This window comes from Paramacrobiotus metropolitanus, unplaced genomic scaffold, assembly GCF_019649055.1.
Source record: "Paramacrobiotus metropolitanus isolate TYO unplaced genomic scaffold, Prichtersi_v1.0 Parri_scaffold0000048, whole genome shotgun sequence".
In the NCBI taxonomy this organism is placed as follows: domain Eukaryota; kingdom Metazoa; phylum Tardigrada; class Eutardigrada; order Parachela; family Macrobiotidae; genus Paramacrobiotus; species Paramacrobiotus metropolitanus.
The window spans coordinates 307,251-335,239 of NW_026570268.1; the positions used below are offsets into that span (position 1 = coordinate 307,251).

The 27,989-nt window shown below is 44.5% G+C and overlaps 3 protein-coding genes and 1 long non-coding RNA gene across 9 annotated transcripts; 2 read left to right on the forward strand and 2 right to left on the reverse strand.

The window, feature by feature from the left end:
* The first annotated feature begins 704 nt into the window (after nucleotides 1-704).
* On the forward strand, nucleotides 705-20,698 carry LOC129591841 (protein strawberry notch homolog 1-like). 6 transcript variants are annotated; one of them, XM_055487668.1, is made up of 19 exons: nucleotides 705-1,171; nucleotides 2,100-2,249; nucleotides 9,129-9,187; nucleotides 9,690-9,842; nucleotides 9,903-10,036; nucleotides 10,355-10,659; nucleotides 10,981-11,261; nucleotides 11,426-11,579; nucleotides 11,646-11,828; nucleotides 12,109-12,206; nucleotides 12,291-12,451; nucleotides 12,627-13,094; nucleotides 13,338-13,460; nucleotides 13,692-14,131; nucleotides 14,468-14,801; nucleotides 18,710-18,862; nucleotides 19,008-19,189; nucleotides 19,309-19,738; nucleotides 20,298-20,698. In XM_055487668.1, the coding sequence occupies exons 1-19, from the start codon at nucleotides 1,073-1,075 to the stop codon at nucleotides 20,447-20,449; spliced, it is 4,059 nt and encodes a 1,352-aa protein (XP_055343643.1). In that variant the 5' UTR covers nucleotides 705-1,072; the 3' UTR covers nucleotides 20,450-20,698. The 6 variants fall into 6 exon arrangements, with proteins under 6 accessions (XP_055343643.1, XP_055343644.1, XP_055343645.1 ...); XM_055487669.1 differs by having other exon boundaries at nucleotides 2,100-2,243; nucleotides 9,154-9,187; nucleotides 9,698-9,842; XM_055487670.1 differs by lacking the exon at nucleotides 2,100-2,249.
* On the reverse strand, nucleotides 2,791-8,148 carry LOC129591843 (E3 SUMO-protein ligase ZBED1-like). The gene is made up of 5 exons (XM_055487674.1): nucleotides 7,517-8,148; nucleotides 6,334-6,686; nucleotides 5,722-6,091; nucleotides 3,844-4,538; nucleotides 2,791-3,099 (listed from the first exon to the last, which is right to left on the reverse strand). The coding sequence occupies exons 1-5, from the start codon at nucleotides 8,023-8,025 to the stop codon at nucleotides 2,951-2,953; spliced, it is 2,076 nt and encodes a 691-aa protein (XP_055343649.1). The 5' UTR covers nucleotides 8,026-8,148; the 3' UTR covers nucleotides 2,791-2,950.
* Nucleotides 20,699-24,726: 4,028 nt separating the features above from the next.
* Nucleotides 24,727-25,548, forward strand: LOC129591838 (uncharacterized). Its single transcript, XR_008690891.1, has 3 exons — nucleotides 24,727-24,814; nucleotides 24,870-24,935; nucleotides 25,261-25,548. It is a non-coding gene; the product is annotated as an uncharacterized LOC129591838 (long non-coding RNA).
* A 1,014-nt stretch (nucleotides 25,549-26,562) lies between these two features.
* On the reverse strand, nucleotides 26,563-27,489 carry LOC129591828 (uncharacterized). The gene is made up of 2 exons (XM_055487656.1): nucleotides 27,294-27,489; nucleotides 26,563-26,971 (listed from the first exon to the last, which is right to left on the reverse strand). The coding sequence occupies exons 1-2, from the start codon at nucleotides 27,306-27,308 to the stop codon at nucleotides 26,615-26,617; spliced, it is 372 nt and encodes a 123-aa protein (XP_055343631.1). The 5' UTR covers nucleotides 27,309-27,489; the 3' UTR covers nucleotides 26,563-26,614.
* Between the last annotated feature and the right edge of the window lie 500 nt (nucleotides 27,490-27,989).

Below are 27,989 nucleotides of genomic sequence, written 5' to 3' on the forward strand. Positions count from 1 at the left end.
AACATCACCACATAACGAATCTCACCTCAAAAGAATTGGAAAATCTACTAAGAACGTTATGGAATATTTTATTTTCAAAATATAAAGCAAATGTATTCGCTACAGGGATTTTCACCGCAACAACAGCAAGGACAGAATGGCAGGGCAGGCAGGCGGAGACTCCGCTAAGCTCTGCCAATACACAGCGTACTAAATACCGTCGCTAATTCTTATTGGACACAGCGCCTTGCAGTGAGCATCTTCGGGGCGGTCTGACCGTGGCCTTAAATTGCGAAACTTCTCGTACGTTTATCCAGTTTTGACTTTTGAGATTTCTACTTGTAACTTGTTTCACAGTTTCTGATTTTTGCAGACTTTCTGTCATTTTCAGAATCTGTTTTTCTCTTATTTGTCCTCTTATTGTCGGTAGTTTTTATTCTAACAACAGGATTGGCTCGTTGGAGTGCAAGAATGAGAAAATCATCAGTACGCTGCTACTACTGAGTTTGTCTTGTTGTGGATATTTGGAGACCATCGATGGAGGACGAAGTGGAAGAAGGCAAAAACGCGATGCCTCCCGCATCGGGCCAGCAGGAGCCCATCGCCTCGACATCGCGCAGGTGCAGTCGCGGCGTTTCGCCCGGCCTACCAGCGCCAGCTCGCGCTCCCCCGAAGTTCCCCCAAACAAACCCCGAGCGTCGTCTCAGTCGCAATCGCGACCGCCCTTTGATCTGCTATCCGCCGCCATGTCCTCGGCTGCCCTCCCCGTCAGCCCCGACAGCAGCGCCCCCAAGCAAGTGAAGCCCCCTCCCCCCAGAATCAAACACCTCCTGCAGGCGCCCCCGCCGCGCCGCCCCCCGCCGGAGGTGACGCTGTCGTCGTCGGATGAGGAGGACGTCCCCCGCAGCAGCGCGGCCCCTGTGGGGACCCGGGGCTTGCCCGCCGCCACCCCGCGACTCATCCGCGTGCAGCACGTTAAGGCTCCCAAAGGAGTGGTGCGCCCCCCAGTCCGCCGAATGCCGCCCTCAATAGCCACTCCGATTATTGCGCCGCACATCGCCAGCGCGCTGATTACAATGTGAACCCGGCGCAGATGGCCGTGCTGATGGCGCATGCACGGCTGCATACGCGGGGCCCGCCGGGGGGCGCCGTGTGGGGGGAGGACCAGATGCTGGCCTGCTTTCCCGGACTGGTAAGCGTAAAGCGCTCTCCAGATTCAGCACCGATTAATCATTAATCTAGAGAAATCAGTAAGCTGGCGCCTGGTAATTTCTATTTTGCTCTTCACAGCCGAATTATTTGAGAATAATTTAAAGTTAAACTATACTGTAATATTTTAAATTGTTGCAGTATTCAAATTATTGAATACGGTTCAGAAAAGTTTAATACAGCGTTGCCAAAGTTTGAAAAATAATTTACATGGTTTTATTTTGTTTAGTTATTGCATAACGATAGTCTACTTTTTGCACTGAGACTGAATGCTGTGCGCAGTTGTGACTGGGTTCAATAATTAATTAACAATTATTGTAGTAAAATATAGTGTGCACTGTACTTGTAGTCTGTACGTACGTGGCTGAGTGGCTGTACTAGCGCATGAAATACTGTACCGTATTTTAATCCGATTACTTAACGCACGTCTCAAGATCATGCGTGACACTAACGATTTTGGATGTTTTTTTTTATGTTTAAAAATTTGATGCTTTTATCCGATTACGTAATTTGAAAATCTGGCGGATGGTCAGTGCACGGAGTGCAGTGGCCCTGGTCGATGACGCATCAGATGATGTCATTGTGCTTTGTTTCGCCGTTTTGCCCGCTCGAGCACGTTTCGCAAGAGGTCAGATCTGATCATCTGAGATCGCAAATCGTGTTCTAAATCGTGTTCTGCCGACAGTTAGCTGTTAATTCCCAATTTTCGCTTCTGCAGTTTCGTTTTTGTTATTTTTCATTTGTTTGTTACAGTATGTATGATGCCTACCTGACTTGCTAACATTGTTTTGTTGTTGTTCGGTGCGGTCGTCGCTGTGGCAGTGTGTTATTGTTGCGCTGGTAGACTGCTATAGGAATATTCTTCCCTGTCTGAGCACGTGTCAGTGATTGGTTGCCTGTGTTGCGAGCAGAACCATCTGGCGGCCATGGCAGCGCATCCCGGCGCCATGGGCGCCTTCCCGGCCAAGCTGCCCATCCCGGCCGATCCCCGCGACTTGAAGGGCCTGCTGGATTATCGCTTCGCCATCCCCGGCCCCGTGGGCATGGGGCCGTCCCTGCCGGTAGTGTTGCCGGAAGTGCTCGAAATTGCACGCGAAAGAATTTCGATATCAATTCCGAGTAATCGGAATTGATATTCGGGTATTTCCAATTCCGAGTAATCTAATAAAAATTTCTTTGATTTCCAATTGCAGTATTCGAAATTTATAATATGTAAATTTGAATTTCGATTACTCGGAATTCAAAATGCCTCAAATTCGAATTCCAATTACTTGAAATTAAATTGCGGTATTTACGAACGCAAGTGCTCGCAATTTGAGCTTGCCTTTTATTAAAATACCATTTATTAAGATAATTCACGACGACCTGTACGACGACTATACGTTTCTGCGGCACCAAATTAATACTTAACACGCAAATTAAAGCCTAAAATTATTATAACAGTAGCCTTTTACTGTAGTCTGTAGTTGAAACAATGTATTCTGCACTTGTAGTCTATATTAGTAGCGAATGCACGGAAGTTACGATTGCTTTTATTGACAATTTGGACTGTGAGATTTTATAGGATTCTTTCTTAGGGCTGTAACTTAGCACGAGAGCCGCTGCGAATTCTGCCGATATTTATCAATAAAACTCAACGCTAAATAAATGTGCAAAAAACTTAAGAACAAGTACAGGCATCTTCATACTAGAACCGTGAGCTACTTAGGCTGCCGGGTGAAACTAGTTGACGCCTTGATGGTGTTAATCTAAAACCGAAATTTCACACAGAATTTTCGTAGAAAGACAAGTTCTTGTTCAGTAGCGTTTCCACTTCCAATCGGTGCCCGCCAAGTCTATTTCTCCGCCCAACAGTCTGGAAACCGGAAACCGAGAACAGCTGTTCAGTTGATGTGCTGGTAGCAACTCCACCTGCATTTTAAAAGCTTTGTGAAAATGGCCTCACCAATTTAAATTAATAATAATTTAGTCTTTTTGGTTTACTACAGTTACGTGTTTGCACTTGTACACAAGCATACGGATCTATACTAGTGTTAGAAGCAAACACCACTGTCGTGTTTGTTAGCAAACACTAGTATAGGTAGAAATAAGCTACCAAATGATGCCCCCAAAGTTGTGTAGTTGCATTAGTTGCTTATACCGTGAGCTTTATGTTCAGTTTCATTTGAAAACGACGCGCAGCTATTTGAAACACATATAATATTCCCTCCTTAAATATGCCGTTTGAGAAATAATGCCACCCTCCCCGAAATAACCCCGCGCAACCATGACCTTTGAACTATTTGTACCCCAGGGCCACAAATTCGATAATTACGGTATGTATAATGGTACGCAATTTATTAGGTAATATTTTTCAGCTTCGCAAGGCTGGTGTGGAAAATAAATAACTAATACTTTCTGTCTCACTTCTGCTCAGTTTCAAACGTAAAAATGAAATCAAAGGTTGTGAACCAGTGAAAGGGTAGTGAACTGAATGAAAGTTTTCAATGGAGTTGTCACCTGTTGTGTTTTACTCTTGCAGAAATTTTACGTAAATTTGTTACGAATAAACATAGAATGTACGTAGGCAGCTAAGATTTCTTACTGCTTAATTGCTTGATTTGTTTCCTTGTATGACATTACTATTTGCTTGAGAGTGTTATATATTTTGCCCACCTAAAACGGCAGCAGCAATTTTCGACAGCTTCTCAAAGCCCTTGCCATGTGATGACTTCCAAAAACGTACAGCATCGCTCTGTTCAGTAAATTCCGGGTAACTGGCGGCTTTGTACCGCCCAATTTCGTTTTCCAACGTTGATCTTGACCGTTCCGCGACCATATGCGTTCTCAAATCACCCAGTTTGTCTGACAGATTTGCGAACCGCGCTCGCTTAGGGCTAGGCTGCTGCTCGTCTGTGGACGGACCAGGCGAAATTTCGGACGGAAAGTATTTACCGTAGGTCGCCTTGACAAATTTCACTGCAGAGTCTACTTGCTCGTTCGTCAATAGTCTCCACAAAAATGGGTTTAAAAAACAGCCAGCCAAATAAAACGGATTGTGTTTGGTGTTATTGGGATCCAAAAATCTGGCAAACCGTTGGTCCAGAGCAGCAACTACGACGTGTGCTGCGACGGACACCATTGTTTTCCGAGACTGAAAGGACGCGCGGCAGTGCTTGTCCAGTTCCAACAAAATAGCCACGTACATATCATTCGTTGTGTAGTCCTGTCCGCTAGAAATGGAAGTATAAGTGTCAAAAGGTTCCAAAAACTTGCGCAACGCGTCAATGGTCGACCACTCTTGAGGGAGAAATGAATCCCAACCGTTCTGTTCACAAACATGATCGACGTCGTCTTTCAACTCACACAGCCTGAAAACAAAATGTTAAGTGATACGTTTTTAAAATTTTTTGGTGTACTAGGATGTCTTTAAATTCTTAAAATTTTGTTTTTTTACAACTCTGCCAGCGGGTGCTAAGCGCGCAAAAGCTGTTTCGTTTATGTAAAGAACATTTTCACGGCAATAAATTCAGAAGCTTTTATTTTTTGTTGAAGGGTAGTACAACTATACAGGATGCATAAAAATTTTTTTTATGTACCAACGGCCATTAGGCGGGGCCAAATTAGAATCTAAAGGTAATTTGTCTTAGCCGCATGATGCACCTCATTATACGTTGTAACGCTACTGAACAATCTTTACGAGGCAGTTTACTCGTTTGAAATTTTGATTATCTGTGATGCTCCCTTGGTAATCGGTGTTCACCCTTTCTGTAGATGGTACAGAGTACATTTTTTTAGTAGGGACAGGCAATCGGCTTTGATTTTCGTTAGCAGTTTTCCAAGCGTTACTTGCACGTCATAACACAGAAAAAATTGCGTAGTGCAAACTCCTTTCACTGACAGCTGAACTGAAAGCACTTGTTTCTGGTGGCATAGACTACTACACGAGTTACAGCGCCATCGCACCAAGTGTGGACACTTTTTCTCACAAATCACTAGAGGTCAGCCGTCGATAGATTTACAGTTGTTTGATTTGGATATCCTTGCTGCATGTGTCTAGCATGTTTTGCAAAATATCTTTTAATTTTTTTATGCAACTGTCCATCTTGGTGCGATAGAGCTGTACTGTGCTTCGATTTTGCAACATTCGAAAAATTGCCGACACACATTAAAGGATCTTGAAAGTGATAACTGTAAAATCTCTAGAAGCAGGGAACAGCTAATACTAAAAGCGAGCAGCACAGTTAAAATTTTGAGAGAGTAAACTGACCTCGTACATATTGTTCAATAACATTATAAATCTTGTAAGGTATTATGATGCCGCGCATGCCTAAAGGTTACAGCACAGTGTAAAGGTTACTTCTTGAGTTTACCTTTAAATTCTAATTAAACTACGCCCATCGGCCGTGGCACGTAAAATTATTTTTTAGCATCCAATTTCTGTGGATTTATAACCGTGGAGTGTGCTCTGGTCAGTGCAAGTTCTAACCTTTTGGGGGTGTTTTAAAATAAAAAAACTTAACACTTTAAAATTTTTGATGCTATGCTGATTACCTTTTCAACATGATGTAAGTAGAATTCCATCGCGTTTCCACATCGCCTAGCAGCTTCTTTCCCGATCGATCTACCAGGGCGGCTGTTGCAGTATTCGAATGGTTAAACTTGGAAACAAGTTTCTTCGCTTTCTTAATAATGTCGCGGCACTCCTTCACGGTATCAAAAGACCGGACGACGCACTGGAGAAGATGGTTAAAACAGGGAATCCGTTGGATCTCGTCAAAGGTTGCGTCATGATCTGCCTCCTGGGCGTCATAATCCTGCATCTCTTCCCGGATAACTGCATCAGGATCAGCAGGTGTAGATGGTTCGCTGGTAGCGAGTCCTTGTTCGACTGATTCACTTAAAGCCTCCTCGTCCATGGACGCTAAATAAGATTGAAACTTGAAATCAGCCTAATACAAGCACAATCAGTACTACGAAGCAGTACAATTGCTTTATTCTTTTAGATTGTACATTACTGTGTTGTCGAGTCAACTTGGCACCTTTTTTTACACTGAGATATACGCTAAGCGGATACGACTCACTGTAAAAAAAGCTGCCAAGTTGACTCGACAACACAGTATTGTTTTGTTTGTAGTGTCGGAAAATATGCGAGTAGTAGTATACCATTAAGGACTGCTGTAGTGGCGAGCGCTTCGCACTCTTGGTTTGCCTCTGCTACGGCTTCAGAGTCCTCCTCGTCGATGAGATCCAAGGACACTTCTTTAAATCCCGCAGTCATGTTAGCTCCATTATCCGTAACAATAATGAAAAATCTGTCCCGGGGAATTTTCCATTCCTCAATTATTTGGTAAACCATTGCCTTTATCCGCGAGGCAGTGTGAGGCCGGCGCAGGGAGCGTACTGCCAGGGTTACCGCTTTGTGCTCCCACTCCGGTGACAGGAAGTGAGCAGTTACGCCCAAAAAAGACTCGGTCATTCCCTTCTTTGTCCATATGTCCGCGCAAATTGTAATCAGCCTACACATTGTCGGCGTATTAGATTACTTATAAATTAAGCGCACCGATCTCTAAATTTAGTACAGTAAATTAAGTACACCTTAAGTACACAGTCACAGTTTCAATTTAATGTGTACAGTACTTTAACATTTCAAAGTACTCGGTACTGTACAAAGAGCATTTTACTTTGAGCATGGTGAGATAAAAACTGTGCAAAAAAAGAGTTTTAGAGAGGAAATAAGGGAATCGGTCCACAAAAGTGAGTATCTCAAGTTTAGTTACTTTACACTGTACAGTAAACACAGTAAGTGTACAAATAGCGTTTCTGTTATAGGAAATGACCGGTACATGCCTACAGGGTACCAAACTTGTGGACATGCAAGAAATCTTTTATGTACCCAGAAAGTTTATATACATAAATGTGAAAAACGTTTGTGCGCGTAACATCGTAACAGCGCGGACTAATATTTATTATATTTCGCATACGAATGCACGCAAGCAATATGATGACCGCTGTTATACCGAAGCAAAGTTGCACAAATGTTACTGAAAATTTGTTTTGCAATTCGAGATTTTTGTGCAAGATGATTTGTATACACAGACGTACAGGCAGTATCCGGTTCGGCAGTTATTCTGAAGTTATACAGCAAATTCTACAGAGTTAGTAAAATTCCAAAAATTTTAAATGCTTTCAGGCGAACCAAAAGAGTCATCATCTATACACCGATACACGGTTCTAGCGTTTCTTTCACAAAAAAGGCGGTATGGCGTGTCGTGCCTTGGCGGTTAACACTTTCACTTATATACGAACACCGCTACCGATATCGCATGGTACGTCATAAATTTCTTACCCGCCATTCTGTAGGGCGCTTCCCACTTTTGCCTTCATCACGGCATAGAGTTCGTCCATTGTGTCAGTTATTTTGGTACGTCCAGGAACAACATAGTCTGATCGCAGCCTAGCGCAAAATGTACTGAACATTCGATGCTGTACTGCATTCACAGACGTTGGAGTGCATGCAATGAAGGCCGCTAGTGCGTTGGTGGCGCTGGCCTGGCTTTCTGCGTCGTTGCTCCACTTGGACACACGTTTTGCAGTGGAAGTCTTTTTCCCAGCCGCGCTGTCCGCTTTTTTCTCAGCTTCCAGCAAAGCGTTGTACTGATCCAGGTGTTTTCGTGAAAGATGAGTCCGCAGGTTACTCGTTATACGGCCACTCTGGGCAAACTTGCATTCCGCGGCGTTGCAGACAGCTCGTCTTGCAGTTGAATCATAAGTAAAATAGTTCCACACGGAGGAAGACTGCTTTCTGCCGCGCAAAACCTCACTGCCGCCTGCGCTCTCTTGAGATGCAGATGCCATTGTGTACAATCAGTAGAAATTTAGGAAAAAAATGCACTCCACGCGTACGGCATTGTAAAATTTGGGAATGCGTTAATTTCCTACACTTTCATTAAGAACCTCACACAACTGGACCGATGTCAATGAAAGTGACACCCGACTTACACCAGCCTGCACAGCTCATGTGCATAATTGCATGTGGTCGGCTTTGCTTTGTCCGGGCACGTGGATCTATGATTCAGCGCGATTCTCTGATTCGTGTATTTCTTATCAGTAAACGTGCTCAAATGAGCCGACAACGGAGTACTGAGTTTCTGCGCGTACACAACTGTGCGTACTGGACACAAAAATATAATGTCGCATACCAATCTATACGCATAGCGCTATCAGCTGTGGGTGGAGACACTTATAAGAAGTCCAGTGAACAAAACAAACACAGCACAACCATATTTTACTGAATATGAAAAAAATAAATGTCTGCACTTGGTCAGCCGTTAGAAGTACAGTTATTTCCTATGTGTTCATCAGCGCACTACCGCAGATATTGCGATATTGCGATAATGCGATAAATTGTACTTTTCCGACTAAAATGATCTTGAAAATATTAGCACCAATGCAGGATCATTTTTATTATTACTGTTTTCAATATTTCACAAGAACAGACATCCCCTTCAGATTGGACATACGCAGCGTCAGGATACATCACTGTCTGGTCGACAAAACACAAAAACGAACATCTGCGCATGCACCAAGCGAGTTTCAGTATAACTTTTAATTAAACGAATGGCACCATTTCATAAAGTCGCGCAGTAGCAAATTACAGAGTGGAGAAGTGGGAAAAGAACACAAGGTCGCGTACTTACATTCCAGGCATAAAAAACAGAAATAATGCTTAATTAAAGTCTCTAAAAATGTGCAATGCCTGTACTCGGAATCTGAACCAAGTTACTTTGAATTCCGAGCATTTGAAATTTAAATGGTCTGTATTTGAATTCCAAATACTCGGAATTTAAATACCGTAATTTGAATTTCGAGTAATCGTAAATTAAACCGATACCATCTGAATTCCGAGTACTCGCAATTGGAAAGAGGCAATTATAATTCCGAACTCGAATTCATTTTAGATTGCAGCACTTCCGGCAACATTACCTGCCGGCGCCCGTGGCCCCGCCGCCGCTGCCAGGTAAGACAGCAGCGCTCTTTCTCCGGTCACATGCGTGTTTTACAGATATTTACGGATTTTGCGGGAATCTTTTCGATGTGTTCTTTTTAACAGGTTTTCTTTTAGTTTTTCTTCTTGATAAGATTATTTTTAGCTGATTTTTTATTTGCCGGTATGATTTTCATTGGGAATTTTTATTTGGCGGGATTTTTATTGAATTTTTAGGTTTGGGATTGGGATTGGGATGTGAACTTGTGGGGATTTTTTCAGTAATCTCTATTTTTATTAGGATTTATGGGATTTATGGTAATGGGATTGGGATGTGAACTTGTGGGGATTTTTTCAGTAATCTCTATTTTTATTAGGATTTATGGGACGGGGTTTTTAATTTCTATTTTTTAATAAGATCCGCACTTGGCGGGATTTTTTTATCAATTTTATTTTTATTAGTTCTTAATTTATATTAAGCAGATGTTTTTCGATTTCACTTTTTAATTGAAGTTTAAATGTACTGTGTGTTGAGATGGGCAGATGAGGAAGAGGAGGACGACGGCGGGATGATCCACGGGGAGGCGTACGACCAGTATATCCCCAGCAAGCTGGCCCTGGGTCTGCCGCATCCCGATCCCATCGTGGAGACGCTGTCGCTGGCCAGCGTCAGTCCGCCTGATATCACGTACGTGGCAGTGTGCAGCGCCACTCGGGAAGGTGCGGGATGAGATTGTTTGTGCGCTAGGTATCAGCTGAAGATGCCGGAACACATCGGCGACGACGGACTGCTGTCGTCGCCTCAGCTAGAGTCCATTGTCTACGCCTACCAGCGACATGAGATGACGCTGGGCGACAGATGCCGGGCGGGATATCTCATCGGTAAAGCGACGGAGTTTCTCCTTTTTTTAATGTTCATTTTTATTCCATCTTTATTTTGCGGGAATAGTTTCATTTGATTAGCGGTTTCAGTTTAAATTATTTATTTAGCCGTAGGGGGATGTTTTTACACGAAGCACTGGATGTTTTTTTTCGAAACGTGTTCAGTTTTTACTTTAATGGGATCTAAGAGGCATTTTTAACTGAATTTTTTACTTCAGCTTTAATTTGAATTTTAGTTCGTTGTAGTTTTGATTTTTTATTCAGCCTTTTTAACTGGATTGTCATGTATTTTTTGAGAGTAGTTTGTTGTGTGTGTAGGCGACGGCGCCGGTGTGGGTAAGGGCCGCACGATCGCCGGGATCATCTACGAGAACTGGCTGCTGGGTCGGCGCAAGGCGCTGTGGCTGAGCGTCAACAACGACCTCAAGTTCGACGCCGAGCGCGACCTGCAGGACATCGGCGCCGGCGAGCTGCCGGTGCACAACCTGACCAAGACCAGGTACGCCGCGCTCAACTCCAGCGAGAACGGCAAGATCACCAAGGGCGTCCTCTACTCCACCTACTCCTGCCTCATCGGCGAGTCCTCCAGTCCGCGCACCGAATGCGGCACCCGCATCAAACAGGTCCGTTGACTAAATTGAAAAAATTGACGGTTTTCCCGTGCGTAATTTCCTTAGCCGTTTTGATGCTGGCGGGCTGTATTCTGTTTTAACGCAATTTTTGAAATTTATTTTTTATTCAGTTTTTAATTGAATATATATTAAAATTTCTTGTTAAACAGTGAATAATACACAAATAAACAATAAAAAGTTTTAGTAACTTTCAAATCACAATGAAATAAATTTCGGAATAAAATGAAACGCACCCAGATGAAACAGATTCGTCGAAAGCTGAATCGAAAAAATGATGCGATGGAAAAATTAATATTTAATTTGATTTCATAGATTTTGAAGTGGTGCGGTGGGGCGAAATTCGACGGGGTGCTGGTGTTTGACGAGTGCCACCGCGCCAAGAACCTCTGCCCGTCGGCTGGCGGGAAGCCGACGAAAACGGGGCTGGCGGTGCTGGATATCCAGCGCTTATTGCCCAAGGCGCGCGTCATCTATGCCAGTGCCACCGGCGCCTCGGAACCGCGCAATATGGCCTACATGACGCGGCTGGGGCTGTGGGGCGAGGGGACGCCCTTCAAGGACTTCTTCGAGTTCATGTCCTCCATCGAGAAACGGTAAACGCACCGGAAATCATTTCTATTAGGTTTTATGTTTTTCTTGAATTAAATCTGACTTAATTAAATTTTTTATCGAATTCAACTTAATTATCGCAAATTCTTCCTGGATAAACTGTTATTTTTTTATCGACATTAATTTGATTTGAAATAAATGGTTGCAGCGGCGTGGGCGCGATGGAGATGGTGGCGATGGACATGAAGCTGCGCGGGATGTACATTGCGCGTCAGCTGAGCTTCAGCGGCGTGTCCTTCGACATCAAGCAGGTGCCCATGGAGGACGACTACCGGGCGCTGTACGACGCCTGCGTCGAACTGGTCAGCACAATTAATTAGATAACAATCCATAATTCTTTTGAAATTTAAAAAATTATGCGTTTTTAGTGGACTTTCGCCCGGGAGAAGTTCGCAGCAGCGGCTGCGCTGTTCGACGCCGATCCGCGGACGCTGAAGCACATGTGGGGCCAGTTCTGGGGCGCGCATCAGCGCTTCTTCAAGTATTTGTGCTTATCCGCCAAAGTCCGCCACACCGTACGCACTGCCAAAGCCGCCGTCAAGGAGGGAAAGGTGCGAGATAGTTTTCCATATAATTTCCTACATTTTTTGCGAATATTTTTCCAGCTGTCTGTGTGAGCGAATTGTTTGCCCAGTTTAGTCACAGTTTGGTCAACAAGCCAGTATGGGTTTTGCATGTTGTTGTGGGCATTTTACTTTCCTGTTATTCTATTGTTGCAAAACATTGCTGTTTCTCCTGTTTTTATCTATGCACAAACTACAAAGGATTTACACGGCTTTTTCCTAACTATTTTCACTGGAATCAATTAACGGTAATCCCTTGTTTCGGTAGTGCGTGGTGATCGGACTGCAGTCGACGGGGGAGGCGCGCACCCTGGAGGTGCTGGAGGAGAAACGCGGTGACCTCACCGAGTTCGTCTCCACGGCCAAGTACGTGCTTCTGCATGGACAGATTATGTTATTAAACATTATGTTGTTCAAACATTTGGCGTGTTAACGTGAATGCTGTTGCAGAGCGGTGTTCGGATCGCTGGTGGAGAAGCACTTCCCGGCCTTCGACCGGCGCAAGGCCCTGCAGACGGTGGGCATGGTCGATCTGCTGGAGGACGCCATGGACGCCGCGCTGGACGTTCAGCCCGATGCCCTGCTGGCCGGCAACGCCAAACGCCGTCCCAGTACGTCCACGTACACTAATATGAATAGATACGTACACTAATATGAACGCACACTCGTACTTAATATTGATTTTTAATGCAGTACTGTAATCATCTCTGCGTACTGCGGAAAAACAAATAAGTCATAGCAGTGTGTAATGTCGTTAAATAAAAATACATTCGGATGTTTTTGAAGGGCGGCGAAATCGCACGGTGGTGGAGTCATACAAACTGCCCGGTATGTCGGAGTTTGAGGATGACGACGACGACTCTAGGGATGAGGAGAGCGACGACGATCGGCCCGGACCAGCAGCGCAGGCGTCCTCGTCCGGACGCGCCTCGCGGGCGGCTGCCATGGCGGCGGCCTCCGTCAACCGCAAAATAGTCGCCAACAGTACCAAGACCGGATCCGACAGCGCCAACGGGAACGGGAAGAAGCGGAAGAAGTCCCGGACGGTCAATGCGTACAAAAAGCAGGCGAAGAAGCGTAAATCCGGCACGAGCGACGAGGAGGAGGAGTCGGATGCGTCGGATTTCGTGCCCAGCGAGAGCAGCTCGTCGGCCGAGGAGAGCGGCAACGAGGCGGAGGAGGACGACCCGGCCAGCGGCGAGGCCTCGGGCTCGGGATCCGGCTCGGAGGAGTCCCTCTACAGCGACGAAGACAGTACGTCGTCGAAATTTGTATAGACAGATGGGGAAAAATCACAGATTTTTGTTCAAAAATTTAGAAAACACTGCAGCTTTATGTATTTAAAATTTAGAAAAATGAAAAATACAAGTAAAACTGAAAAATTTTTAAGAAATAATTATTATAATTATTATATCAAATTTAATAATTATTTTTTAAAATTTTCCAGATGTGTGTAAAAAAATTGCAGATTCTTGTACAAAAGTGAATTAATTGCAGACCCATGGGTGCGGCTGTTGGAAGCAAAGAGAAAAGCGAAGAAGCAGCAGCGAAAGAAGGGCAACACCGCCGACAAGGGGAAACTGGACGATGAGGATGGTGCACAGGCTGTGCCGCCGCCAGGTTGGAAAGTTATTTGCTTTATCGATAATAAAGATTACCACAATATTTGCTGCTGCATCCTTATTAGTAAACAGTCATTCGCATTACTGATCACTTAGAAACTATTCAAATTAAAAACTGATCGGCCGTAGACGTATCAGTGATTTAAGAAGCAAGTAATAATTTCGATTGAATAATCTTAATGGTTGAATATCCCACTACCGTTTTATTCATGTCTTGGTGCGTTTGTAGACGGGTTGTCGTCGCGGGAACTGCAGGATCGCGCGTGGAGACTAAAGCAGGACGTGCTGGACAAATTCGCGGACCTATCGGACCGGCTGCCGCCCAACACGCTGGACGACCTGATCGACCAGCTGGGCGGACCGGAAGTGGTGGCGGAGATGACGGGGCGGAAGGGGCGCGTGGTGGCCACCGAGGGCGGCGGCGTGCAGTACGAGGCGCGCAACGAGTCGGACGTGGCGCTGGAGATGCTGAACCTGGCGGAGAAGCAGCGCTTCATGGACGGCCACAAGCTCGTCGCCATCATCAGCGAGGCGGCCAGCTCCGGCATCTCGCTGCAGGCCGACCGCCGCGCGCTCAACCAGCGCCGGCGCGTCCACATCACGCTGGAGTTGCCGTGGTCCGCCGATAAGGCCGTGCAGCAGTTCGGACGGACGCACCGCAGCAACCAGGTCGGCCAATTCATCTTTATTTTTTAAGTAAAATTTAGCAGATCAAAATGAAGTTCATTTACAGATTTAATTTGTTCTCGTTTTGGTCAGCGGTTATCTGAATTTTAATTTGATGAAATTTGTTGATTTTTCTTCGTTTTTTTTCTTTGATTTATTTAAATCAAACTGAATATGCTGGTTTATTGAAGTTGGTTTACTTACGAAGTTAAATGAGTTTTATTTCATTACAGTAAAAAAATAAAATGGGATTAAATAAATGGGATTTTAATTCAGTTGATTAAAATAAAATGCTGCTTGCTTTTGAATTATTTACGATTTTTTTTCTCTTTGAATTAGGTCAGCGCTCCGGAATATGTCTTTTTAATCACGGATCTGGCCGGCGAGAAGCGGTTCGCGGCGGCGGTGGCGCGGCGACTGGAGAGTCTGGGAGCGTTGACGCATGGAGATCGGAGGGCGACGGATTCGCGGGATCTGTCGGCGTTCAATATCGACAACAAGTACGGGCGACAGGCGGTGGAGATGGTGTTGCGCAAGACGGCCGGGATGGAGTGGCTGACGGAATGGGACAAGGAGAACATGGGGAACAAGTTCTTCAAGGAGGCGCCCAAGGCGCTGCTCGATGCCGGCTTCCTGGTGCAGGAGGAGGGGCGCCGACCCCGCCTGGAAAAAGGTGCGTTATCGCCTCAGCGGCTGCTGAATGAGAAATATGTTATTCGAATTTATTTGAATTTGTTTACGAATTCAGTTTACTCGTATTAATTTTAACTCAAATATTTTGCGGATTTCGGTCTATTTTAATCTGCCGACGAAACTGCTAAGTAATTCAGTCCTTTCTCTTTTGCGGCATTTACTTATTGAATTAAGCCGTAACTGGCAGTTATCGTAGAGCAAATGGACGCACATGAGTTATACATATAGTTAGCATAATATTTAGCGATGAGTTTAATAATGAAATATGTAATCGCGGAGATAAATTGTGAATTGCGAAAATACAGAGTAGTGCAGTGATGGATAAATCTGGAAATGTGTGTTAAGCGCGTGAATGTAAATATAGATATGTTTGCTTTAATTACACGTTACATAATTACAACTGAGACATTTTCGAGGTATGGAATATGCATCACTTCGTAGGTACCCATTGCACGTACTTGCGAAATAGGTGAAATTTCGTAGGTTTTCATCGTAATTAGATGCGAAATGCATAAATTTCTATTGTTTAATTCATAATTAAATGAAATGCGGATTATTTTGCAAGTATCCTTTGCAATTACATGCGAAATAGATCAAAATTTCGTAGGTATTCCTCAGAATTAGATGCAAAATGCATAAATTTCTATTGTTTTCTTCATAATTAGGTGAAATGCGCATCATTTCGCAGGTACCCTTTGCATGTACATGCGAAATAGATCAAAATTTCGTAGGTATTCATCGTAATTAGAAGCAAAATGCATAAATTTCTATTGTTTGCTTTATAATTACATGAAATGCGCATTATTTTGCAAGTATCCTTTGCAATTACATGCGAAATGGATCAAAATTTCGTAGGTATTCCTCAGAATTAGATGCAAAATGCATAAATTTCTATTGTTTTCTTCATAATTAGGTGAAATGCGCATCATTTCGCAGGTACCCTTTGCATGTACATGCGAAATAGATCAAAATTTCGTAGGTATTCATCGTAATTAGAAGCAAAATGCATAAATTTCTATTGTTTGCTTCATAATTACATGAAATGCGCATTATTTTGCAAGTATCCTTTGCAATTACATGCGAAATGGATCAAAATTTCGTAGGTATTCCTCAGAATTAGATGCAAAATGCATAAATTTCTATTGTTTTCTTCATGATTAGGTGAAATGCGCATCATTTCGCAGGTACCCTTTGCATGTACATGCGAAATAGATCAAAATTTCGTAGGTATTCATCGTAATTAGAAGCAAAATGCATAAATTTCTATTGTTTGCTTCATAATTACATGAAATGCGCATTATTTTGCAAGTATCCTTTGCAATTACATGCGAAATAGATCAAAATTTCGTAGGTATTCATCGTAATTAGAAGCAAAATGCATAAATTTCTATTGTTTGCTTCATAATTACATGAAATGCGCATTATTTTGCAAGTATCCTTTGCAATTACATGCGAAATGGATCAAAATTTCGTAGGTATTCCTCAGAATTAGATGCAAAATGCATAAATTTCTATTGTTTTCTTCATGATTAGGTGAAATGCGCATCATTTCGCAGGTACCCTTTGCATGTACATGCGAAATAGATCAAAATTTCGTAGGTATTCATCGTAATTAGAAGCAAAATGCATAAATTTCTATTGTTTGCTTCATAATTACATGAAATGCGCATTATTTTGCAAGTATCCTTTGCAATTACATGCGAAATAGATCAAAATTTCGTAGGTATTCATCGTAATTAGAAGCAAAATGCATAAATTTCTATTGTTTGCTTCATAATTACATGAAATGCGCATTATTTTGCAAGTATCCTTTGCAATTACATGCGAAATGGATCAAAATTTCGTAGGTATTCCTCAGAATTAGATGCAAAATGCATAAATTTCTATTGTTTTCTTCATAATTAGGTGAAATGCGCATCATTTCGCAGGTACCCTTTGCATGTACATGCGAAATAGATCAAAATTTCGTAGGTATTCATCGTAATTAGAAGCAAAATGCATAAATTTCTATTGTTTGCTTCATAATTACATGAAATGCGCATTATTTTGCAAGTATCCTTTGCAATTACATGCGAAATAGATCAAAATTTCGTAGGTATTCCTCAGAATTAGATGCAAAATGCATAAATTTCTATTGTTTTCTTCATAATTAGGTGAAATGCGCATCATTTCGCAGGTACCCTTTGCATGTACATGCGAAATAGATCAAAATTTCGTAGGTATTCATCGTAATTAGAAGCAAAATGCATAAATTTCTATTGTTTGCTTCATAATTACATGAAATGCGCATTATTTTGCAAGTATCCTTTGCAATTACATGCGAAATAGATCAAAATTTCGTAGGTATTCCTCAGAATTAGATGCAGAATGCATAAATTTCTATTGTTTTTTTCATTATTAGGTGAAATGCGCATCATTTCGCAGGTACCCTTTGCATGTACATGCGAAATAGATCAAAATTTCGTATGTATTCATCGTAATTAAAAGCAAAATGCATAAATTTCTATTGTTTGCTTCATAATTACATGAAATGCGCATTATTTTGCAAGTATCCTTTGCAATTACATGCGAAATAGATCAAAATTTCGTAGGTATTCCTCAGAATTAGATGCAGAATGCATAAATTTCTATTGTTTTTTTCATAATTAGGTGAAATGCGCATCATTTCGCAGGTACCCTTTGCATGTACATGCGAAATAGATCAAAATTTCGTAGGTATTCATCGTAATTAGAAGCAAAATGCATGAATTTCTATTGTTTGCTTCATAATTACATGAAATGCGCATTATTTTGCAAGTATCCTTTGCAATTACATGCGAAATAGATCAAAATTTCGTAGGTATTCCTCAGAATTAGATGTAAAATGCATAAATTTCTATTGTTTTCTTCATGATTAGGTGAAATGCGCATCATTTCGCAGGTACCCTTTGCATGTACATGCGAAATAGATCAAAATTTCGTAGGTATTCATCATAACTAGATGCAAAATGCATAGATTTCTATTGTTTACTTCATAATTACATGAAATGCGCATCAATTCGCAAGTACCCTTTGCTAGTACATGCGAAATAGATCAAAATTTCGTAGGTGTTCCTCAGAATTAGATGCAAAATGCATAAATTTCTATTGTTTTCTTCATAATTAGGTGAAATGCGCATCATTTCGCAGGTACCCTTTGCATGTACATGCGAAATAGATCAAAATTTCGTAGCTATTCCTCAGAATTAGATGCAAAATGCATAAATTTCTATTGTTTTCTTCATAATTAGGTGAAATGCGCGTCATTTCGCAGGTACCCTTTGCATGTACATGCGAAATAGATCAAAATTTCCCAAGTATTCATAATTTTAAATGCCAAATGCATAAATTTCTATTGTTTACTTCATAATTACATGGAATGCGCATTAATTCGCAAGTACCCTTTGCAAGTACATGCAAAATAGATCAAAATTTCGTAGGTATTCATCATAACTAGATGCAAAATGCATAGATTTCTATTGTTTACTTCATAATTACATGAAATGCGCATCAATTCGCAAGTACCCTTTGCTAGTACATGCGAAATAGATCAAATTTTCGTAGGTGTTCCTCAGAATTAGATGCAAAATGCATAAATTTCTTCAGTTTTCTTTATAAGTACATGGAATGTGCATAAGTACCCTTTGCAAGTACATGCGAAATAGATGAAATTTCGGAGGTGTTCATCGTAATTTCTACAGTTTTCTTCACGAGTACTAGAGAAGTTTCACAATGGACAATCCAGTTGTGCAGCGAAATCGCCAATAAATAATGGATAAATTAATAAGCGAACACCTGAACATCCATTAATAGATAAATAATCTCGGAGCAAATTACAGCGCTGATAATGCAATGAATCACTTTGTGCAGATAATTTGGCGATGGATAAATTCCTGAACCGGCTGCTGGGCATGAAAGTGGAGATGCAGAACGCCATCTTCGACTACTTCTCCTACACGATGGACCGGCTGATTGACACGGCGAAGCGCGAGGGCCGCTTCGAGATGGGCATCCTGGAAATGGGTAATTCATATCTGGCACAATCACCGTTCGCTGCAAATTATTAAAGGATTTCGTGCCAAATATTCATATTTATTAAAATAAATGCGAAATATTCATAGTTATGAGCATAAGTGCATAAGAAATAAAGGCGGGCTATGCGTGGCAGGTTTCGGCAGCACGGAAGTGGTGCCGGAGAAGAAGCTGACCTTCGTCGGGAAGACGGCGTGGAGCGCGCCGCCGGCCTTTCTCTACTCCATCTCCGTGGAGCGCGGCCTGTCCTTCGAGGACGCCCAGGAGATCCTCAACGAGTACGACGACGCCAGCAGCGGCTTCTACATCTCCAAACAGGTGTGTCACGAGTCAGGCCGGCGTGCTTTAATCGTTTCTGGTGACCATTGCTTATGACATTTCTAGATGTTCTTTGAGTGATTATTTCTGATTCATTAATGGATTTTTCGCTTCTGCAGGTGCTTTCCGGGAAGCAGACGGTGTGGCTGGCGGTCGTGAAGGGCGGCGCGGAGGCTGCCCGGCGCGGCCGCCCGGGGCAGCGGCCCTACTGCATCTACCGGCCGCACAGCGGGATGCAGCTGCGCTGGGACGCGCTGGAGGAGGTGCAGCGCAAGGGGAAGCTGGTGGCGGCGGAGGAGGCGCGGCCGGTGTGGGAGGCCATGTTCAGCAGCATGGGCAAGCGCTGCGTGCACGCCTACTGGACCGGGCAGTGCGCGCGCGCCAACCGCGCCGGCTGCGACGTCGGCCAGCGGCGCCGACTGATGACGGTGCTCACCGGCAGCGTGCTCAGCGTCTGGACGGAGATCGGCCCGATCCTCTACAACAAGCAGGTGGTCAAGCGCATCCAGAACGTCCGCATGCGCTTCCGCGACAACCAGCGCATTGTCGGTCAGTACGCAACAATTTTCCGCACTTTTTCTTCATTTTTATTGATTGTTCACGGATTTGGCGGATTATCGAACGTTTTTGGCGATTGCTTAGTTTTCTTATGTCGTTCATTTAAACTGAATTTTTATGAGCTTTCTTAATGCATTTTTTGCGATGTTTTCGTGATTGTTGTCCAGTTTTTAATAGTTTTATGATTTTATGGTTAAAACATATAAATTTTTACGGAAAGCAAATATTGCATCATCACGTAATTTTTTTGGCGAATTCTTTGGTCAACTTTTCACTGCTTTTTTAGAAATACTTAGTTGCGTTGAAAAGGTGAGTTTTCGTTTTATTCGTTTGTAAGCTGTTATAAACAATTTTATCAGTTTTCTTATTCTGTGAGTTTTCAGCTGACGTTTTTTATCTGGTTTTCCGTGAGTTAGTCAGCGATGTTGATAAGGTTCGTCGGTGAATTTTTCGCTATGGTTTTGATCTTGGTTTACTCTTCGTGGTTTTGATTGAAATTGACTGGGCGATTTGAACCTGGTTCTCCAATGTTGGCCGTTAATGGTTGCAGGGATCGTGGTGCCGGCGGGCGTGGTGGCGCTGCTGCTGGAGGCGCTGAAGAGCAGCAGCGAGGCGGTGCGCGAGGAGCGACTGACCAAGGTGGAGCACTTGTCGGACTCGAGCGGCGATTCCGATGCCGCTTCCGGTTCCGAGGCGGAATGATCTCCCTGTCCTGTTTGTGTGCGGCGTTCTCTTGGTCTCGGTTTCTACTCAGTCGACACTTTGGTCTGGCTGCTCTGGTACAACTTGTCTTTTGTTAATAAATGGAATAAATGCTGCTTTTCTTTTGTTAAGAAGTGGACTAAAGTAGTACAGCTTTTCTTTGTTAACTGGATTAAAGCGTCCAAGTCCTGATCCTGTAGTATAACACTAGTGTATGTACGGTACGGGGGTACCTAGTAAATTTCACAGACACTGTGAACGTGGACTTTGCTGACCAGAGAAATGTAGAAAACGACTTTTTAAATCAATCACGTTTCCGCTGCAATGCACATTACAACACATAGTGCAGAGATACCATTTGCTGAACTGAATAGTATTATTGTGGACTTGTAATTACAACTACGCTACACATAACAAAGATCGCAGCGCCGGTGCACTACATGAAAGTTAAAATTTAAACTATAAAAAAACAACCAAAATCTCTGTCTTGTCTTGGGTTAAAAGGCAACGTGCTCAGTTGTAGACTTAAATGAGCGGCGGTGGCTGCGGCACTGATTGTGCTCCTACATAACAGCAGTGAGCAAAGCAAATTTCTCTTTGTAATCAATTTGATCACCACGCAATTTCCTCAGTAAATGAACGCAGTACGTCCCGTACTGATCATTATGGCGCCGTGTGAAAGTTCTTGTCCTTTGTCCGAGCTGGAGTGTAAGAGTACCTCGTTTGTTTCATTCGGCACCAAAAAGCATAGGTCATTGCGATGACAATTATTACAATGCTCTGTCAAGTACTAGGAAAAGCTCCGAATCCAATCAGCTGCGCCAGTCTCGGATCCGCTACCTTCTTGTCGTCCAGCTAACGTATCCGTTGATCGATCTGTATAAAGGAGCGCAAATGCAACCGCCCCGGACGCGTGGCAGGGCGCTGCCGACCGTCTCGCTGCAATCCGCAAGCCCTGTGGATCGCGCGCGGGCGCGCGATCCTGGTCGCCTCTGCATCCAGTTCGCGGATACCACATACAACGCCGCCAATACATACGAGAGAGTGGCCCGCCGCTGCCGACGGTCCCGTTCAAATCCTCAAGCAACAATCCCGCGCGCGAAAACCGGTCGCCTCCACATCCAGTTTCCGTATACATACAACGCCGCCTATGCATGCGGGAGCGTAGCCCGGCGCTACCGACAGTCCCTCTGGAATCCGAGAGCAACAATGCCGCTGGTGAAACCGGTCGCCCTTACATCCAGTCCGCGTATAAACACGACGCCGCCTACATATACGGGAGCCTGACCCGGCTCCGCCCGCGGTTCCTCTAGAATTCGCAAGCCACAATTCCGCGCACGAAACTGTTCATCCCTACATCCAATCCCATACGACATTCAACAGTTACTGTGTATGTTCGCATAATTTTTATTAGCATTTTCATATCGCGACATAACAGTCGTAAGTCATATCACTACGGCCAGCACTGCACAATTAAGAATTAAAAGAACAACCAAAATCAGTATTATCAACCGGTTTATTCTTGCCCGGTAAAGTAATACTAGTGGCAGTTACTACAAGTACTGTAGTAAGTACTAAGTACTCGTTCTCGTATTGCATGTTGGGAATACTGGCAGGATGCGCCATTCAGAGAAAGCTTTTAGCCGAATGCATGTATGAAATGGCGCTGACCGCCGTCAGTGCCAAAACTGTGCTTGCCGAACATGCGACATATCCAATGCGGCCCAACGCCAGTCGATGCAAAACTTCCCGGGAGAAGGCAGTTGACGTCAAATCGGGAGAAGGCAAACAAACGACCGTTGCTGCATCAATCGCGAAGCCGCAATTCAAACTGTACAGCGGTTAAGGCCACGAAGCGCAGCCGGCTGGCGGTGATTCGTAGGAAGTATAGCGAAATAGATGACCTTTCACAGTTAAGCAAATTACAATTCACAGTTAAGCAAATTAAAGCACAAAACTTACTGGATCAGCGGCTATTGTATTTTATGTCTTGTATCAGTTGTAACTTGAAGGCCTACTACCCGAGTAGTGATTTAAGGGGAGTTGAAAAAGAGGGCATTAGAAAACCACGATAATATTTAGTCGGTAGCTCCCAACCGCTTAAAATTTGTAAATGATTATTGATAGATTATGTCTACAGTAGATATAAACATTTCTTAGCAAGCAGCGCGATTTCCGTAGAAAATGTTGAAAGCACACTTTCGCTCCCGATACCAGGCTGTGAGCATCTGTATGTTCTATGTACTCTGTATCTGTATGTCAAATGCTGTTTAGGTTGCAATGACGTCATTAGTGTCATATTATGCGGAGTCTATATGTACATTAAGGATTATGACATACACGACTCTGCGCGTTATGTATCGGTGAATGTGGGAGCTAACCGGTGACGGTCGGCTGGAAGAGATGCAGCATGCGTGTTGCATCATACCGTCACGCGCTGTACCAGGATGAGAGAATCTGTTTACCAGTGACGAATGCACTGGCCAAAAGAAAGGCAACCAGAGGAGAACGTAACTTCCGATAAAGTGGAAATCGGCCAGTCGGTCTGCGCTTTAAAAATGGCAAGATGTACCGCACGCAACGGGAGCAAAGTGCTTGTACAATTTGAAGGCGCAGTAAATACTACATGGTGTACATACTTGGCTGGTACTGACGCTTCCCTGCGTGGTGTCCACAGCGCTGCCGTGTTGCGCCGACGTTGAGCGTCGAGGTTGAGCGTCGCGGTTGAGGACAGCATCGCTACAACCGGCTCACGGCAAGCTCAGCACATCCATGAAAACGAGGACAGCGTGGTTAGCTGCCCCAGAAACCGGCGATTTCGTCGATCGAAGAAATCCGTCGTTGGAAGAAATCCCGGGATAAGCGACATCCAGGGTGAGTTGTGCCACTGCAACGACGTGCGGTGGAGGAATAGCCGGTGACCTTTGCCCGGCCGCATACTCCTGCGGTGGATAACCGTGCACAGTGTGTTGCATGCAGTTCGGGAGATCTGTCCTCCGGACTCCGCGTTGCCCGTGCCGTATGTCGAATAACGATTGAGGTACCCGTCGAACGCCCGCGCTGCACACAACGCCCGCAGCCGTTCCGTGTCCGTGGGCCAGCAGACACTGGCGGAAAAACAGCATTTTTGCTGGCACCAGCGAGACGCTACCTGCCCATGAAGAAGTCGACGGCCGTCCAACGTCGCCTGAAAATAAGAGAAAATGCGTCAGTCGGTGTTTGTGCGTGATGCGTCGGCATATACTGGTACATGTGGGCATAAAGACTCCGTCGCTACGAATTGGAGCGGTTAGCCGCAATGCTGTACAGTAGCGCGCAACAGCATCCAGTCGACAGAAAGCACCGGAGTGGATCCATCCACAACGGAGTGGTCATGGGCGAGGAGGAGCCGGAAGAAAGGTACTTGTACGAGCCGTCTAATATGAAAGCACCATACACAGTCGCACCCGCCGATCCCGCTCGGATACTGTACGCTAAGCGAGCTTCGTCAACCCAGCGATCATGGGCGGCGTGACCTTTCATTCCCACGGCCCTGCATCATGAGACGCGCCACCGGCATCGATCGGCACGAATTAGCGGCTGGATATAGCGCATTGTTAGCTCTCCATTCGAAACAGACTCTGTGCGTTCGGCGGCTTTCCTACTGCCCTTTCGCCCGCACCAAATCCCGGGAAGACATCGAAAGGAAAGAGGTAATGCAAAGCCACATAATTGCAGACCCACAGCGGACACGATGTCTTCAGTGTGTCGGCTTCTCGCAAGAATACTGGTTCGGTGTGCGGCATCTGGTGCGCGTGGTCGTCCATGGCATCTAGCTACGTAACATCTAAGAGGTCACGCGGTGGCGAGCAACATTCTCTCTGTTGCAAGAGATTGTGTTAATTCCAGCGATGGCGACCCGGCGCCGGCCAGACTGACATAATATATAATTATTACGTTCCTTGTTCCCAAATCAAGACCGTGAGCTTCCATGCTATTCACTGCCGGGGTCAAACTTGTGTGTTCCATGCCACATACGGCTAATGCAACCGAATAATCGTGATTGCAGATTTACAGATTCCCGACAAGAGGGAAGACTGGCAACTTGGCGCGTTCAGCCGTGCCTGCATGCACAAACGTTACAGGAGAAACATCCCGATGTATGCCACTGGCAACTCCCACCCAAACTGGAGATTCCGGTCTTTGGGTCTATGTCAGCGCGGGTCCTGGGTGCTCGTCCAAGAGCGGCACTTGTTCACGCACTTGGGCGTTCCGATTGTACGGCGGGCGCAGGGAGAGGGACGTGACCTTTCGCACACTTTATCTTCCGTGTCGAATAGGTCATGTTCCGGTTGCGGTGTCGTTTCCGTTTCGTACATGCTGCAAGTATAGGTGTCCATGGTAAAGGACTGTCCCAAGCGTAAAGCTATTTGTGGTTTAGGGTGTGAATTCGGAGCAAACGACGACAGAAACGGCTCTGCTAGTGCTGAAATATCGATCTTACTCGGTAACTGGTTGAAATAAAACGTCATGATAATTTACACACATTGTTGGTTTCCACCACATCACGGTATCACTACTGTCCGTACAAACTGTAAGAATTGGCATGGCACATGCACTTTTATTGTGGCAGCAGATCTAAATTTCGTTTTGTCTAAATTGTTTTGACTGATACTGGCTACATCACTTAGTGTGTATTCTGCACGTGTTGCAAATATTGTTAATGTCGTCATTCTTTTTAATTAGCGTATTCCACAGTAGCCCTACGGTATCTTTGCGTATCCTCCATGTATCTCGTTATTACGTGTTCTTAGTGTTCATAGGTTTTCTAGGTTTTTTAACGGGGTTCATGTGGGATACATACAGGATACTGCAGAGATACGGAGGGATACGGCAACAATCGAGCAGAAGTTAAAAAATTGTTAGGATCCACGAGGGATACGTAGAAAATACCGTGGGATACGGCGGGACACTGTGGGATACTGTGGGTACAACCGTACAAGCAAAAAAAACATGTCTCGAAAAATTAAACGTGTACGAAATGGTCCATATCTACGCTATGAAGAGTGGGTTCTGCTTGATATGCTATGCCAAAAATGCTCAGTCAAGTACGTAGTAGGAAATGCTCCTGATCCAATATGATGCCCCAGCCTCCGCTGCCTTCTCGACGCGTCGTCGTAGCCTTTGAACTATATAAACGAGCGCCGACGCCCACGGAAGGGTGACCCAGCGCTGCCGACAGTCTCGCTGGAGTTAATCCACGGGCCATAGTGTCGCGTGCGACCATTTGCGATTCGCTCCACACCTCTCCGCGAAGTCCAGCCGCTGAAGGTGGCGCTGCGAGCCTGCGAGGGGAAAGATTAGTCGCCTACAAGCGAATTCGCTCGGGTAGCAGCCGATTTCGAGGTTGTGCACAAGCGACCAGATAATTAGCCCCAATAAATCGCCCGCCTTTACGAAATTTCTCGGCACCGCCCATGGGTGACAGTTTGTGCAAGGTATTCTTGGCGCGCGCCGCGTGTACAGAGATATGCCAGTGCACCACATCATGATTGCGCAATAAAATTCGTGACGGTGAAGATTTGACGCTGGCCCATAGACACATATGCTATAACTCAAATTTTCAAAAATTCATAACTTTGTTAATTTTCGCGTTAATGTTTTTTGAATATGCTTTAAAAATACAGAATAATATATACTAGTAGGCATAACAAATGTTTTTTCGATTTTATTTTAGGGTTGCGCACTATGTGCCTACGTAATTAGCATGGCTGTCTATGGAGAAGTCATTTAATTTGATTTAAAGATTTCTCGTAGGCGGCTATGTTAACCACGTATGCTCTCAGTGCCAAACCTTAAGACGGAAACAGAAAAAAAATCGTTTTGCCTAATAGTAGATATTATTCTATATTTTTAAAGCATACTCACAAAACATTAACGCGAAAATTAACAAAGTTATGAATTTTTGAAAATTTAAGTTATAGCATATGTGTCTATGGGCCAGCGTCAAATCTTCACCGTCACGAATTTTATTGCGCAATCATGATGTGGTGCACTGGCATATCTCTGTACACGCGCCGCCAGCCTTTACTCTTCCACTTGCAGAATTGGCAGTATCAACGGTAGTGATTTTTCGTATGCAGTTACAGTACTGTACTTCCAGTATTCGTTTTGTTGCTCTTACAGCTACAGTCTACATGAGTACAGATACCGCGATACGTAGGTTGGTGGTGCTCGTACAACCAGGCTTAATGCGAACGACCCACGGTATTTCCAGTTGATAATCTTTTCTGCTTTGTTCATCTCTAAACTCCGTAGTGTGTAAACCGACGCTAATTGTCTGCGCCCGAAGAGGACGAAGTGGCGGCGCCGACCCGGGCAAAGGAAATCGATAAACAGGCCGTCTGAGCCCGCGTCCACCACCCGCCCGAACTGCAGCGGGCCCTCGTCGCTCCACACATCCACGCAGTCGTAGCGATGGTTCAGCCTGAGCGCATGCTCCCGCGACATTTCCTGCAGCGATGCCAGGCTGATGCGACGGCGCTGCAACCACAACGAGATAATCAGTTCACGCTTCGTCGTCATGCTGAAAACGGGCAATCAATCGTTGCAAGCAAAAAGCAGCTGTGAAGACTGCAGAGTCTGCGAAACACGCATCTACTTGCGAAGCTGAACTTCCCTGCTGTCAGGGTGCTACTACTTTGTTACACAGCCTACACTGCTACTTATCCATATTCTTTCTTAGCATTTACAGAAGGGACAACCGAACCAACACGGAAGAAAGGGAAGAAAACGCTGCCAGCGAGACGGCGCTGTGCGACGTCAGTGCCAATTCTGCGGACTGCGCAGCACTGCGCTCACGTACCTTTCCACAATCCATTGTGCGGTGAGCGAGAAAAGATCGAAATTCAGTAACCTAAGCAATCAAGTCCAGGTTAAAGCGCAGTTAGTCGGGAGGAATATCGTGCAGAGATAAAGATGAGCAAACAAAGCTACCCGAAAAACTCGAAAGCGGAAAGAAAATGGTGAGCCTGACAAATGAGCAAGCGAGAAAAAACTGATGGACAATTTCCAGCGCAAAATTCAAATGGACAGTTTGTAGTGTCGATGAGCTTGTGGGAAGCTGGCTTGGCCGAAAATGGTGAGTCGATTGTCGTAACTCTTCCGCATTCTACAGTAGTTTATTGCTGCATCGCTCGTTGAATCGGCCAGACTGACATAATATATAATTATTACGTCGGCGCCGGCCAGACTGACATAATATATAATTATTACGTTCCTTGTTCCCAAATCAAGACCGTGAGCTTCCATGCTATTCACTGCCGGGGTCAAACTTGTGTGTTCCATGCCACATACGGCTAATGCAACCGAATAATCGTGATTGCAGATTTACAGATTCCCGACAAGAGGGAAGACTGGCAACTTGGCGCGTTCAGCCGTGCCTGCATGCACAAACGTTACAGGAGAAACATCCCGATGTATGCCACTGGCAACTCCCACCCAAACTGGAGATTCCGGTCTTTGGGTCTATGTCAGCGCGGGTCCTGGGTGCTCGTCCAAG

What these genes read in the sequence shown, in the direction of transcription:
- LOC129591841 (XM_055487668.1), top strand. Translation starts at nt 1,073, where the DNA reads ATGGCCGTGCTGATGGCGCATGCACGGCTGCATACGCGGGGCCCGCCG. An exon ending in CCGGGCGGGATATCTCATCG is followed by an intron (nt 10,037 to 10,354) that starts GTAAAGCGACGG and finishes TTGTGTGTGTAG; the next exon opens with GCGACGGCGCCGGTGTGGGT. An exon ending in CCGCCGTCAAGGAGGGAAAG is followed by an intron (nt 11,829 to 12,108) that starts GTGCGAGATAGT and finishes TTGTTTCGGTAG; the next exon opens with TGCGTGGTGATCGGACTGCA.
- LOC129591843 (XM_055487674.1), bottom strand. Translation starts at nt 8,025, where the DNA reads ATGGCATCTGCATCTCAAGAGAGCGCAGGCGGCAGTGAGGTTTTGCGC. An exon ending in AGCGCCCTACAGAATGGCGG is followed by an intron (nt 6,687 to 7,516) that starts GTAAGAAATTTA and finishes GACAATGTGTAG; the next exon opens with GCTGATTACAATTTGCGCGG. An exon ending in ACTTACATCATGTTGAAAAG is followed by an intron (nt 4,539 to 5,721) that starts GTAATCAGCATA and finishes TTTTGTTTTCAG; the next exon opens with GCTGTGTGAGTTGAAAGACG.